Source organism: Onychomys torridus, chromosome 6 (assembly GCF_903995425.1).
Source record: "Onychomys torridus chromosome 6, mOncTor1.1, whole genome shotgun sequence".
NCBI classification, from domain to species: domain Eukaryota; kingdom Metazoa; phylum Chordata; class Mammalia; order Rodentia; family Cricetidae; genus Onychomys; species Onychomys torridus.
This window is the reverse complement of record NC_050448.1, coordinates 97,488,988-97,504,218: the sequence shown is the minus strand read 5'-3', so window position 1 is coordinate 97,504,218 and position 15,231 is coordinate 97,488,988. Positions and strand designations below refer to the sequence as shown.

The 15,231-nt window shown below is 44.5% G+C and overlaps 1 protein-coding gene across 1 annotated transcript in view; it reads right to left on the bottom strand.

Annotated features, from left to right (window-relative positions):
- Window positions 1-15,231, bottom strand: part of Abca4 (ATP binding cassette subfamily A member 4) — a 143,085-nt gene that overhangs the window by 92,911 nt on the left and 34,943 nt on the right. Inside the window, exon 7 of the mRNA XM_036190798.1 lies at window positions 2,718-2,807. Within this exon, the coding sequence (XP_036046691.1) occupies window positions 2,718-2,807 (90 nt within the window). The remainder of the gene's footprint in view (window positions 1-2,717; window positions 2,808-15,231) is intronic.

Genomic DNA, 15,231 nt, shown 5'->3' with positions numbered 1-15,231 from the left:
CTTTGAATAATCTTAAAATAGACAGAACCAAGGCTTGTTTGTGTGTGTGTTTGATTTCCACATTTATAGGGAAACATACATATTCTTAGCAAATTCTTAATCCAGATGCAGAAAACAAAACAAAACAAAACCTGCCGTCATCTATCTAGGGACAAATATGAACACAAAACATGTTAACATCGTCTGCTTTCCTTTGTTTGGGTTCCTTGGGAAGATGCAGATTCTATATCACCATAAACTAGTTGTTATTACTGGAAAAAGCTGGGAAATAAAATAATGGAGAAATGTCTGTGTTCTGGAAATGCAAAGTCAAGGCAAATTTCTGTGATTAAAAAGTTTAGAATTAGGTGTTCTAAATTTGGAAAATAATCTTTTCAGATTTATTTTTTACTTATGGTTGTCTATGTCTGTGTATGTGCACATATACATGCATGGAGAAGACCATAGAGGCTAGAAGGGGGTGTCCTGGAGCTGGGATTACAGGTAGTTGGGAACCTACCATGTGGACGCTAGGAACTGCTCTCGAGTCCACTTTGAGCAAGTGCTCTTAACTGAGCCACCCCTCCAGTCCTCAAAATGTCTTCTTACTAACTTAATTTTAGCACATGTGAGCTCTTCCATTCAACTGAATGGTGTGGCTTGTTCTCTCCCCTCCCTGCAACCTGTGTGTGTGTGTGTGTGTGTGTGTGTGTGTGTGTGTGTGTGTGTGTGTGTTTTAAGATTCAAGCAAAGGCTGGGCGATGGTGGCACATGCCTTTAATTCCAGCACTCGGGAGGCAGAGCCAGGCGGATCTCTGTGAGTTTGAGGCCAGCCTGGGCTTCAGAGTGAGTTCCAGGACAGGCACCAAATCTACAGAGAAACCCTGTCTCGAAAAAACAAACAAAGCAAAAAGCAAAAAAAAAAAAAAAAAAAAGATTCAAGCAAAGAGCTGGGTGTGGTGGTGCACACGCCTCTAATTCTGGCACTCAGGAGCCAGCCTGGTCTATGAATCGAGTTCCAGGACAGCTAGGGCTACACAGAGAAATCTGTCTTGAAAAACAAAAACAAACAAACAAAAAAGTTCAAGCAAAGAACAGAAGATGTCTCACTTATGGAAGAAAATACCAAATTCCACATCAACTAAGAGGGGCCTGGAGTCCCTTTTCTTCTCTATGGTGACATGGTACCTGTGGCTTCATCCTTGAAGGGTAGATCTGTGATGCTGAGGCTAGGAGACACTGGCAAAAAAGGCCCAGTGTCCTGGTCCCATAAGGCCACTTGGCTTTATTTTAGGGAAAATATAAAGTAAAAACAATGCTGTGTTTACTCCCTAACCACACCTTACTATTCATGTTCTAAGGAATTTGGAAATTAAAAAAAAAAACAAAAAACATTAGAATTCACACAGGCATGACGAAAAACATTCTCCCACTTCTGTTAGCGATGTTGACCTGTGGTCTCTCTCTCTTTGTACACATGCCAACACTTGCTTTCCGAAACTGATGAGCACCGTGTGGAATCCACACAGTGAGTCACCTTTATAATCACAGTCTATGCCTCAGTGAGAAAGTCAGAATCTTAAATTGCTTCCACAACAGAGGGTCTTATGACCAGAGGGTTATTATCATGATTACATTGCTCATTTAATCGAAGCACTCAGAAATGAAGGGCTGTGTTAGGGTCAAATGGTCTGGTATCAATTAATATAAACTGGGCCATGTGGTTTAACTTGGTTCACAAATGCTGAGACCTGTTACCTACACAGGCAAGGGATGTTCTGGAATGCCCTCACAGAACTCAAAGTGTTGTAATGCCTTGGGAAGCTATTTACAGTCTCTGTTGACTTCACCACCATTATACCGATGTGAGTTTTAAAATGCTAAAAGAGGAAAAAGTTAGACTCCCGCAGCAGGTGGCCAGGAGTACAATGGCCCTTCTCTTGCTCTCCCTGACAAGCAGGGCTCCTGCTTTGCCCTGATTGAGTTTAATTTTATAAATACAGATTCCAAGCATGTTATTTTCCAAGTTGGCTGAGCCTAAGGCGGCTGGGAAAATCAAAGGGGAAAAGTCCAGGGAAAATCACATTTTCTGTTTCTCTTCCCCTTCCATAACATTCACCGCCCTTAAAGAGAGCTGCCTGTTTCATGCTTCTTGACTTTGCTGACCATATACTCAAAAAGGCTTGTGACAGTGTCTGTCTATCCTCTTCCTATCTCCATTATCAATCACCTCTTAAGTGGAGGAATCCATTTCTATGTCTGAGAAGTCTTATACAAGCAGATATTAATTAAATTGTGTACATATTTCATAAAACAACACAAAAAAGTCACTCTGGAGGGATGAAGTGAATCTGCGGAGGTAAAATGTTAAGCACTCATAAGCACCATACACGTATTTGCTATTGTTACTGGTGGTGCATCAGTGACTGCACTACTCAGGACCAGAAACCTGACGCTCATTTGCAAGTCCACAAGGAATCGTGCTACTGCAGACAAGTTCCAGTGGTACTTAGATCTTGATGTAGCTTCACAAGGATGGTTGCTTTCTTTTCACCTCCTACTTAGGAGCACAGATGGTTTAGAACATGAGCAGATGCCTTTAAATTGCTAGACAGGAAGAGCAAATGGATTTCTCCTTAAGAGGTGAGAGGTACAATTAAATTATTTGATATAATAAGTGTGACTGAAATGGTGTAAAGGCTTAATAAAACTATAGTTAATGACATTGGGCCTCTTACCTTTTGCATTCTTGGTGACATATCAGATAATATTTCTCCCCAAAATCTCAAGTTGATACCTTGAGAACTGCTGTCTAGGAGTGTGGGAAGCTGGAATCAACAGGAAAAAAAAATTTTTTTCAATGTGGTTACAAGGTTGAGGAGATGGCTTAGTCAGCCACATGAGCATGAGGACATGAGTTTGCTCCTCAGCACCCACATAAAGTCCTGGTATGATGACACAGACATATAACCTCAGGGTTGGGGAACTAGAGATGGGGGAATCCTCGGGACTTGCTGTATAGCCAGTCTAGACAAATCCAGAGAGGTCTGTCTCAAAAATTAAGAGGAAGATACAAGCAACTGAGGAAGATATCTGGTGTCAACCACCAACTCTATATGTATGTGCACACAGACACATCTACACACACACATACACACACACACACACACACACATACACACACACACACACACACACACACACACACACACACACACACAGGCACTAGCTGATTTCGTATGTATTTGCAAGCCATTCTTTACTTCCTAATAGGGCTTCTGCAAGGTTGCCTTCAGAAACAAAATTCTTATGCCCAATCTAGAAAAATCAAAGGCTCCTGTTCCATGTTTCTCTGCCGAGCTCGTCAATCATGAATAGTCTCGCGGTGACAGTATATACACCAAAGTGATTCTGACTGCTGTTCTGGTGACACCAATCGGGACTCCCAGAGGAGGGGAAACGTGCAGCTGGCAGGGTATGAAGCCAGGCAGTATGGAGGATGCCCATCTGTTCACCTCCAGGCTCTGCAGGCCCTGCCAGGCTTCCATCACTGCTCTACTGTCCCCTTTGTGTTCTTGCTGGGCAGGCTGTCACTTTCTCTGTTCACAAATACTCTCTTATGGAAGATTTCACCAAGGCCATCACTTTTCTTTTAAAGCCGCAGTTCACATGCGTGACAAATTCCTTGCTCAAGTTCTCTAGCCGAGCGTAACATTTGGATAGGGCTTACCCATGGGATAGTTTCAGTACTTTCCGTCTTGATTGGGAATACCAAAGTCCTCAGTTTTTCTGCTCACCAGCCTTAGAGCCTGATGCAAACACCTTGAACACCAAGTTCAAGTCCTGATCGACTTCATTCGTCACAGCTTCAGAATGGAATGGAACCACTGACAGCCTACCCAAAACAGTCTTTTAGGACTGAGTTCTAAGTGTTAAGACAATGGTTTTCAAATTCAAGGGAGCACCTCTCTCTAACAGCGGTGGCCCAGAGAAAGGCCCTGGCAAAACTTGTATTTCATCCTCATTCAGGTATGTGTAGGTCACAAGCCAAGAGCCTCATCTCTTTCATTCTGTAGGGCGGTTATCCTGAATGACTGTCGGGCTGGTGTAGCTTGCACCAAGAGCTGAGAAGCAGGTAGTTAAACAAACACCACTAGAGTTCCTATCTCTGTCCTGTATCCTTGCCTTTCTTCCCATGGTAGGCATGCTTTCATGCCTTCTGCCCTCTGCTCTGACTGGGATGGGACACCTGTCTTCCTGAGACTCCTTTTCAAATTGCTTGTAAATAGCTTTAAGGGTAATGGATGCTCAGCAAATCACCTTAATCACTGTTTTTGCTATAGGCTAATGGGGTTGGGTTCAGTAGGTAGGAAGAGAGGAAGGATGTAAATAGGTCAAATCACATGTCAGCGAATGCCCTCACTAATCTTGTCCATCTTCTCTCCTAAAGACTATGAGAGATAAGAAGTGACACATTATTATTATTATTATTATTATTATTAGTGTTTTTTTTTTTTTTTTGAGACAAGGTCTATATAGCCCTGGCTATCATGGAACTCACTATGTAGACCAAGCTCCCCTGCCTCTGCCTCCTGAGTGCTGGGATTAAAGGCATGTACCACCACACACAGCTATCTTCCATTATTTTTAATGTACCTGCTTTCCACTACATCAGTGGTTCTCAACCTGTGGGCCGTGATCCCCTTGGGGGATCACATATCAGAAATCCCACAATCAGATATTTACATTATGATTCATAACAGTAGCAAAATTATAGTTATGAAGTAGCAGTGAAACTATTTTTTTTAAGGTTTATTTATTTATTATGGATACAGTGCTTTGTATGCATGTGTCCCTGTGGGCCAGAAGAGGGCACCAGATCTCATTACAGATGGTTGTAAGCCAGCATGTGGTTGCTGGGAATTGAACTCAGGACCTCTGGAAGAGCAGTCGGTGCTCTTAACCACTGAGCCATCTCTCCAGCCCAGTGAAAATAATTTTATGGTTGGGGGTCACCACAACATGAGGAACGGTATTAAAGGCTGCAGCATTGAGAAGGTTGAGAATCATTCACTACATTAGATTATGAACTCCTTAAGCCTAGCAGCAGGCTTTATTTTTATATCTTCAGGGCAGGTACCCATGAGCCATGGATGTGTGTTGTGTTAATGATCAGTAGACTGATCTTATAGCAAGGAGACAGAGTCTCCTGGGGTTTTAGATTCCATGAGTGGTGTCTCTGTCAGAAAGGGAGTAATCAGTCCCACTGCTAGGGACTAGGCCAGTGACACATGAGTTGATAAAGGGATGAGTTGGTTGCAAGGATAAAGGCAGTTGTATCTGTGCACAGAAGGGTGTAGGGAGTCTGGAATTCCAGGTGGAGAGAGGAATGTGAAGCCAGATACCAAGAGTCAGCCTGGATAGATAGCCAGATAAAAACAAGATTAGCAATCTGGGGGTGAGCAAGCCTGGAGCCAGGGCGTTAGATGCATTTTTATGTCTGGTCAACACTTCCTTTTTTGATCTTGCTAACAATTGGATAATATCTATCTATCATACACTTGCTAAGCCCTAGTGTGCGCTTGGTGTCCTAGCTACATTTCCTTTCCTAGTTCTTTGCCATGGGGATGATAAATAACGAAGAACATCTGTTTTGGAGAAGCCATTTACATCTCAGAACAGTGCCTGTCTCTCAGGAAGCCCCACTCTGTATCTGCTCACCAGCTTTTTAATTGATGTTGCTATAAATTATAAAATAACTTCCTCAGGGTTCACTTCTTCTTTGAATTCCCTCCCCATTATCAATTCCAATTCATAAGACCTGTTCTTGCCAAAAGAGCCAGAAGAGGCTGTAACTTGATTTGAATGAAAATGTGGAAACATTTCTAGAAAAAAAGGATCAAGGATCAAAATGGCAAATAATACTATTCCATACATCCCAGACTCCTATGTCAGCAAGTTCTCTTACTATTTTAAATAACAAATAACTTTATGTTATAGTTGGGTTTGGGACTGATCACTTGAGGTCAAGGCCAAATTAGACTTCTTAAAGAAGACTGGTCATACGAACAGGGTTGCGGCAGCATATGTCTTTATTAATTGTGGTTGGTCTAAGTGGTCTCTGAGAAGTGAACCCCCACTTAAGCAATATAAGGTCCTCGTAGGGGACTCCTAAGACCTCTTTTAAGATTCTTGGAGGACCAAATATGTTCCTTTCCCTTGGAGCATGCAATCTGTATACCAGCGTGTAATAAAGGCATTAACAGTTCTCTAAACGTCTTGATGGGATTACTGATTCAGTAGCTGTCACTCAGTCAGCACAGGAAAGGAGTGGCCTATGATTGATGGATTTTTTTCCCTAACTCAAAGGAGCCAATCTGGAAACAATATTCATTTCTTTTTTTTGTTTGTTTTTTGAGACAGGGTTTCTCTGTGTAGCCCTAGCTGTCCTGGACCAGCTTTGTAGATCAGGCTAGCTTCAAATTCACAGAGATCCACCTGCCTCTGCCTCTCAAGTGCTGGGATTAAGGGTGTGTGCAATATTCATTTCTAAGTTGAAGATATACCCAACACATAGTATATGGCTAGGTAGCATCAGGTTTAAAATGCCTTTATGAGGATAACATGGTTTCTGGGAACCACTGAAGATTCTGGAGTCAGGGGTGGGTAGCTTGTCTTGAAAGCATCTAGACCAGAAGTTGAGGGCAAGTGAAGCTGTGGACAGACAGTCCTGGACTGTTAGGTTCCTTTCCCAGCAGCTGCTACAGGAAGCCCAGGTTTATCCGGGAGGGAAGTTGTTGCTGGGTAACTGGAAGACTGTGGACTTAAAGCATGTTTGTTGCGGCCTGACAGTTGTTAAGCATGGGATAAAAAGAGAGGAAGCTGCTTTGGTGGTGAGGGGGCAACCAGGAGAGGCGCCCTGCATGCTAGGAAATGCGTCATGAGTGGAGAATTCAGACTCAGGCACAGGAGGGTGGGGGGACATGCCAAACTGTCTCTACTGGGAGAGGTCATCCAGACGTGCTGTCTCCTGGCACTGGAAGGAACAGTGTCTGAAGGCCTGAAACAGAGGGTGGGCTCTAGGGTATGTGAGCTGACAAGTTACAGAGTTGTCTTTAGTGCAACAGAAGCTAAGGCCTCGTCCCCTCCTGACGACTTCTGTTCTAGTGTCTGTTTCTGATGAAGCAAAACTGAGCTCAGAATCCAGGGGGCAGTGAAAGGTCATTTTGTGAGACAGTCTCCTCTGGTCGCTGGGGTCTGAGGAAGGAGCAGAGGGGCCACTGCAGAGCAGAGTGTGTTCTCCTCTGCCACCTCCTATTTGTGTGTTCTCTCTCTCTCTCTCTCTCTCTCTCTCTCTCTCTCTCTCTCTCTCTCTCTCTGTGTGTGTGTGTGTGTGTGTGTGTGTGTGTATGATGCACATGTGTGTGCATGTGCACAAGTATATACAAGCCAGAGGGCAATATTGGGGGATTTATTAAGGCAACTCCATGTAGTTAAAAATGACCTCAGGGGTCATTCCTCAGGCACCATTCACCCTTTAATTAATTAACTAACTAATTAATTATTTTAAAATTTGAGACAGGGTCCTGACCTGGCCTGGAGTACGCTAGGCTGGCTGGCTGGTAAGTCTTAGGAATACCCTTTGCTCTCCCTCTCTAGTGCAGGGATTTATGAGCATTCTTCATTGTATCTGGCTTCTTTACATAGGTTCTGGGTATTGAACACATGCCCTCATCTTTGTGGGCCAAACACTTGACCAACTGAACTAGCTCCCCAGCCCATGACTTCACTTTGGTATAAGCAAAATGTCATTGGTTTCAAAGTGTATTTCCTATCCTTTCTCTAAAATGAATTTCACTGAAATCTCCAAGACAGGTGTAGAATGGGTCATATTGTCAATTTCATGAGTGAGGAAGAAAGAGTTCTCTATAAACAACAGCAAGGTGGGTGTCAACCTGTAGTCCGAAAGCAGTCTCTAGGCCACTAGGGGATGCTTCTGTGTGACAGCCAGTGGCCCAGGACTCTGGTCCTCTGCCACTGGTCCCACACTCGAGAGCCAGTGCTGAGGAGTTATGAAAAGAGCCAAGGTCAACACCAGCGACTGGCTCGGCTTTCTGCACCCCTGCTTCTACACTGGAGGAAGAAATACCTGGCTGGTGCTGAGGCCGGGCTGTGGGCAGCAGCTCAGGGTCCTGGGAGTTAGCCAGAGTAAAGCTGCCTTGGTGCTGAAATGCTCATGGCAACTGTAGGGGCTAGCCTATGCTGGACCCCAGATGTGAAGGTCACATTTGTGTTGTGATTATCACCCCTGAGCTCCGAAGCTCAGTGTATATTGGGTATTGTGACATGGGGTCTACTTTAGGGCCGAATTCTGTTGGCGTTCTAATTCTGTAATGTGGAAGTGAGTTTTCTACATGAAGCTGGGTTTTAACTGTAAGTCCCTTCTATGCCCAAATGCAGACAAATAGTCCCACCACCCTCAGTGTCTGCCCTATCTGAGCTGTGACACATGTGGGCTGTGTGGTCTTGTCCCTGTCCTGAGTGATCTTGGCCTGTGTGTGTAATGGATTCTGTGTGTATATCCATTCATATAAGTGCTTCTGGGAGAAACGGATCTGTGTCGTTCATGTTCCCACTTAAATTTTTAGAGTACTTTTAACTCTTGAAAACAACAAAATCTTTGTTTTGTATATGAGACCCACTGGGGTATTTTGTATTAGTAGTAGGTAGGAAAGGAATTTCATTGCAAGAGCGTTTAACCTGGCTGGCTTCAATGGCTGCATGAGTCCCCACATCTTCACATCTATGGGAACTTACATCCCCTAGAGAAAGGCTTCAAGCTGGTTACAGAGTCCCAAACATGACCCTAATCCATAAAAACAATCCAGAGCTGCTGTTCCGCAGAATGTGAAGTATTGGGAGCCCAAATCCTCCTGAAAGTCAGTTACTCTGGGGAACCCATCATCTAGCATGTGGGTAACACATACTCTAAGTACATGATCTAGAGTGACTGGACACAGGCAGGGACACCAGGCCCCATCATCGGAACTAGCACCCTTCCCAGGGGCTGGTTCCTGTCCCAAGTCATGTTAGCTTTGACCAGCCGGGAATTCTTTCTTCTTCAGTCTATAAAGTTGCATCTGGTCTGTCAACAAAACAAGTTCTAGCCTACTGTATACATCTAGAGCTTACAAGAAGTCAAGACAGGCAAATGATAAGCTCATCAGCCTAATGTTTGTTTAAAAAAAAAAAAAAAGCAAAACAGCCTCTGTTCTATTTCCTTCTTTATTAAAATCTATTTGCCAAGGGGATTTCCCCCATCCCAATAACCACTGATTTGGTAGATGTAGACAAATGCTGTAAACCAAATATACCTAGTGTGGCTTAATGGTTTTTAGAACCCCATTGCTGGCTGAGTTTTGTTTCTACCCCCCCACCCACCCACACACACACATACACATACACACATACACAAACACATGCTTGCACTGTGATTTGATTTCTTTCTTCCCAAAGCAGGGGAAAGTTACAAAGATACAGCAAGAGGCCGGGAGAGAATCACGGAGGTAAAGTCACTGATGAGACATTATTGTAAAACCCAGGAGATGTGGGGTCTCCCCCAGAGAACTGTACGTAGCAAAAGGCCACTTGAAAACTGGAACACATATTGAAATTTAACCAACTGCAGCCAGTGACCCCAGGGAGCAGAAAGCAAGGCCAGCCCTCACCAGGCGATGCGCAGTCCACCCCGTTTATTCCTGGTGGCTCAGGAATTTGGAGAGCCCAGCCAAGAGTGAAGCGGGACATGGACAGGAGCGTGTAGTCAGGACCCCCAAGACTGGGCCTTTTCTTCTCAGGAACTCAGTGTTCAGCCAGATCATAGTCACAGGGACCTGAGTACAACGGGGGCAGAAGAGAAAAAGCCACAGCAGCGTAGAGGTCGAGGAGGGGGGAAAAAGCCAATCAGGAACATGAGGGGAAACCAGGAACCCAAAGCCAGCCTTCCCCCATCCGCAGCGATGGAGAAGGGGGAAGGGAGGAACACTCAGAATCCCCAGCGGAATGGCAGGTCTTAGCGCCCACCTCAGCTCCACAAATAAACACACAAAGCTGAAGAGACAGACTTGCTTCTCAGCAAGATTTCAAAGCTGTGCATCAGAGTGGGAAGGAAAACAGGAAGGCGGGGTGGGGTGGGGGGGGGGGCTAGAGAGCGGGATGGAGGAGGGACGGCAGGGGCATGCGCAACCCCAGCCAGATCAGATGGGAAACCGCCCAACCCCTCACCCGAAACTGACTGAAGTTCTGAAGTGACGCCCCGTGTTTTTGTTTTTGCTTTTTTTGTTTTTTTTTTTTTATGAGGTGCGAACATTTCAGGTATGCTGGCAGTAATAATGCCCTGGGCCCAGCTCTGAGCTTTTGGGTTTCAAGTTGCCCGTTGTTAGCCTGAAAAAAGCCTCAGGTGAAGATGAACTTCTTCAAACTATGGAGTTGCAGGTGAAACCATGAGAGGCGAAACCTTGAAGAAAACTCCAGCCACCTGATTTGCTCGGTGCTTCCCCACCCACCCAGGTCACCAATCATGTGTGTGCATGGGTTCATGCAAAAGGACATGTGCAAGTTCTGAGTGTGTGTGTGTGTGTGTGTGTGTGTGTGTGTGTGTGTGACTCTGGGAATGGAGCGGGTGGAGCAACGCCCAGAGAACTGCATTTGGATTATTTGAAGATGACAACATTCAGTTCTGACCTCCAAAGGACAGAGGAAAAACACAGCTGGTCCCAGTTGGTGCAAACTCCCACTACGTTTCCTCAGCTCCACAGATTCCCAGGTCTGGAGGTTGCTCCCACCCTACCCCCACCCTTGCTCTGTACCCAGCAGGGGCAGGTGCCGTCACAGTGGCTTACTGAAATTTTTCCTCTTTCTTTGTTAATGAGAACTGACTTGGCATTTAATAAAACCTTATTTATACAAGGGCTATGTGTGCACAAGAAACAGCCCATCTGAGGGGCTGGCCCAGCACTCCCACATCAGAATGACAGTGTCTGTGTGCCAACCAGCTGCAATAACAGCCAGGCCCCAGAGGCTAGCCATGCTCCTCCGGGGGAGGTGGGGGCACGGGGTCTGCCCTGGCCTCCCTGTGCCTGCCTGGGGATCATTTTCCTAAAACCACTCCCAGGATGGGTACAGGAAGCAATGAAAGCAAAATCTCATTTTAATGCTTGCTACTTCTTTTAAGTTCTTTATTAGTGATTTATTTGCTTTTAATGTTTAGCTGCCCTGTTCATTGGTCCAGGAGAAGGCACATTTCAAGGGCACCAGACGACTAGACAGGGTGTTTGCTCTTTGCTAGGAGCTCACGTGTTCTGTGTTAGTCAGCTCTTTCCTCACTGAGGCAGAAGCAGGAATCAGGAGAAGGGCAAGCAAGGTCTCTGAGGCAGCCGGATGCCTCCCACTGGGGTGTTTTCCTCTGGCCTGCCTTGGCTGGGCAGCTCTGTTGAAGGGAATGGGCAGGCAGGCAGCACTCTGTTCTGGAAGCCCAGAGGTGTTTGGGGTACAAGGGTTACTGTTCGGTCTACAGAAACTGGGATTGTAAAGTCAAACTCTTCTGTTCAAGGTTAATAATTTTTGATCCCGACTGAACTTTGAAATTATCTGGGAAGCTCTGGAAATACTGAAGTATACAGTCTGTACCCTGTATGACTGACTCAGGGTCTCTGGACTCGGAGTCTCATTTAGGTTAGGCTGGCCTTAAACACCCCATGTAGCCAAGGATGACCTCACCTTCCTAATCCTCCTGCCTCTGACTCCCCAAGCACTGGGATTACAGGTATACACTACCATGGTCAGTTTTATGCAGTGCTGGGTATCAAACCCAGGGCCTAGTTAAGCATGTTAGGTTAAGTATTCTACAACTGAACTGAATCCCCAGGGCCACATATGTTGCTATTAATGCTTTCCTGGTGATTTGACGTACAGCTAAGCCAAGAACTGCTATTCTCGGGGATAAGTACTGTTTGTGCTGGGCTTTCTAAGCTGAGCAGCCTTGAATAGGTTTGTTGACTAGTTACAAGTTGAGATTAGGAGGCTCAATTTTGGTACTGGGGCCTCAGCTCAGTGCCTGTCTCCTGCAGGTACTTGCTGCAGCTATGAACGTGTAGACACATGGACAGAGGGGGGAAATAAGTACCTTGGGCCCATCTAAGTCAGTGAGGGGTACTGGGGATGCCTTTCTATATGCTGTGAATGTGTGTTGCTCTGATTTGGTTGATAAATAAAACGCTGATTGGCCAGTAGCCGGGCAGGAAGTATAGTATAGGTGGAATAAGTAGAGAAGAGAATTCTGGGAAAAGGAAGGCTGAATCAGGAGTCAACCGCCGAACACAGAGGAAGCAAGATGTGGAGGCAGAACTGAGAAAAGGTACCAAGCCATGTGTCTAAACATGAATAAGAATTATGGGTTAGTTTAAATGTAAGAGCTAGTCAATGGTAGGCCTGAGCTAATGGCTGGGCATTTTTAATTAATATAAGCCTCTGTGTATTTACTTGGGTCCAAGCGGCTGCAGGACTGGTGGGTGAGAGAGATGTCCTGACCATGGGCCAGGTGGGACACAGGAAAACTTCAGCTACAGAGGGTACCTGGTAAAACCTCTGATCTCTAAACTCAGAGACAGGCAAAAGGAAGGTTTCCTGTTTTTTCTTGTTTGATAAGTAAACACTCAGGTCAGTGGCCCTAGCTTGGGGTTAACTATAGTTTGGATCCTGAGTGTCATACAAAGCCCATCTGTTAAAGGCATGGCCTTCATCTTGGACAGGGCTAGTAGGAGGTCCTTAGGCTGCTGGGAGGTCTGCCATAGAAAGGTATAGAGGGAACCTCAAACTCTTCCCCTTTTTATCCTTTGCTTCCTGGCCAAGAATTGAGTGGATTGTTCTACCATGAATTCTGCCACAATGTACTGCCTCATTACAGGACCAAAAGTGATGAGTCTATCAGCCACAACCTGGAATCTCTAAACCTGTGAGTTCAAGGGAATCCTTTCTCGGACTGATTGAGGTACATGTTATGGTAAAATGGAACTAACACAAGATCCAGTCACTGATGGGTAATTTTGTCCAGATGCAAATCTTATCTGGCTGTACTCAGGACTGGCTGCATTGAAGACCATGTCCCACCAAGTGTTGCTTTGTAATCTGCTGTAGGACAGAGACGTTCAGGCCACAGGCTGTTAATTCTCTCCACAGTGTGGGATGCATCAAGACCATCTCTGGGGTCCTAGACTTTTTATGGTGGCTTCCTCAGGTCCTGACCCTTTGGCCTACTTTGGAAGCCCACCCCCCAATGAGCTGGGAAAATGGCAGAATAACTTCCAAGGGAAATTCAATATAAACTCTGCCAGGAACAGCGAGGCCTATTTTATTTGACTCACTTTAGAGGATTCATCTGGCTTCTTTTCTTCTCCTTTCTTTCTTTCCTTTTCTGTGTATCCCCTACCCCTTACCCTCAGACAAGGTCTCTTGTAGCCTAGGCTAGCTGGAGATGACTGTGAACATCCAGCATCCCTGCCCCCACCACCTAAGTGCTGGGATTACAGATGTTTACATGTGCTGAGGAACTAACCCCGGTTTTGTGCATGGGACACAAGCACTCTTACCTACTTGACAACAACCCTGTCCCCAGTTTAAAGACAAGCTGAGAGCAGGAGAGGGAGATCAAGAGTGAGAGACAGTGGGAGAACAAGGACCATGAGATCAAGAACAAGAGAGAGAAGGTGAGAACATACCCTTACTGGGATTTGAGAAAGCCACCACACAGACAGACAAAATGTGAATTCTGTAATCAACAACTAATTCCAGAATGTCTCAAAAAAATATCTTAGTGATTGACATTCCTCATGGTACAGTCCTGGAAATTACAGGCAAAAAGAAATATATAATTAGGTGCTAGAAGCAGTCTATGTTTTCCAAAGGATTCTAATGAATATTCCTAAAAGTATGGCCTCTGGGGAACCCTGCTGTGGATACTGCTCTGTGTAAATAAAGTTCTGATTGGCCAGTGGCCAGGCAGGAAGTATAGGCGCGACAAGAGAGAAGAGAATTCTGGGAAGTAGAAGGTTGGAGGGAGACACCACCAGCCGCCGCCATGAGAAGCAACATGTAAAGACACTGGTAAGCCACAAGCCATGTGGCAAAGTATAGACTAACAGAAATGGGTTAATTTAAGATAGAAGAAGTAGATAACAAGAAGCCTGACACGGCTATACAGTTTGTAAGCAATATAAGTTTCTGTGTGTTTACTTGGTTGGGTCTGAGCATCTGTGGGCCTGGCCAGTAAGGGAGATTTGTCTTGACTGGGCCAGGCAAGAAAACTCTAACTACAAATGGTGCCCAATGTGGGGCAAGAATTTCCACCTAAAACCTGAGAAAAAAGATTCTAAAACAGAGCTAAAAACAGCTTCCTAGTTGTCTCTCTCAAGTTAGCGGCAGCCTGCCGGTTTGAGCTACTGTGGCAGGTTTCTGGCATGCATCTGACCTGCAGTGTGGCGGGAATGAGTAGTCTACAAGTGACACTTTACTCTGCTGTGTGGTGGATTTAGCCTTTGCAAGTTTAAAAAAAAAAAAAAAAAAAAAGGTTTTCTTTTTTTTTTTTTTTTAGAAACTGTAACCATAATCCTAAAATTTTCTTTGTGTCCCCATAAGATACAGCGACTCCCTCCAGCAGGAAGTAGTAAGAAAAACTATGCCCAAATTCCCAGCTGGCTTTGGAGATGGAATTGGCTCACTCCTTCCCTAAGCCCAGACATATTGCTAAAAAAAAAAAAAAAAAAAAAAAAAAAAAAGTTTAAGAGATTCTTGTGTCCCAAATCAGAAGAGCCCTCTAGTATGGGACAGAGAAAAACCACTATTTTATTTAAAACAAGTTCATTATAAATGCAATCTATTTCTAAAGATAAAAAGGGGATATGATATAGATATGATAGGATGAAAGGGTAGATTAATGAACTTACTTCTAAAGAGCAACAACTCATTTAAAATGTTTTACATTGGTATAGATTTTAGTCTATTGATACAAACTTGAAGTTAATTTTGTTATACTGTGTATATATTTGTACTCTTGTTTAAGGAATTATGTTTGTGCAGCTCATTTTAAATTGAAATGCATAATTAAAAATAGATTAATAACTAGTCATCTATGATAATCATACTCGTAGCCATGTTAGTTAAGTCTTCTAGATATACATAGAGATATTTCAGATAGAT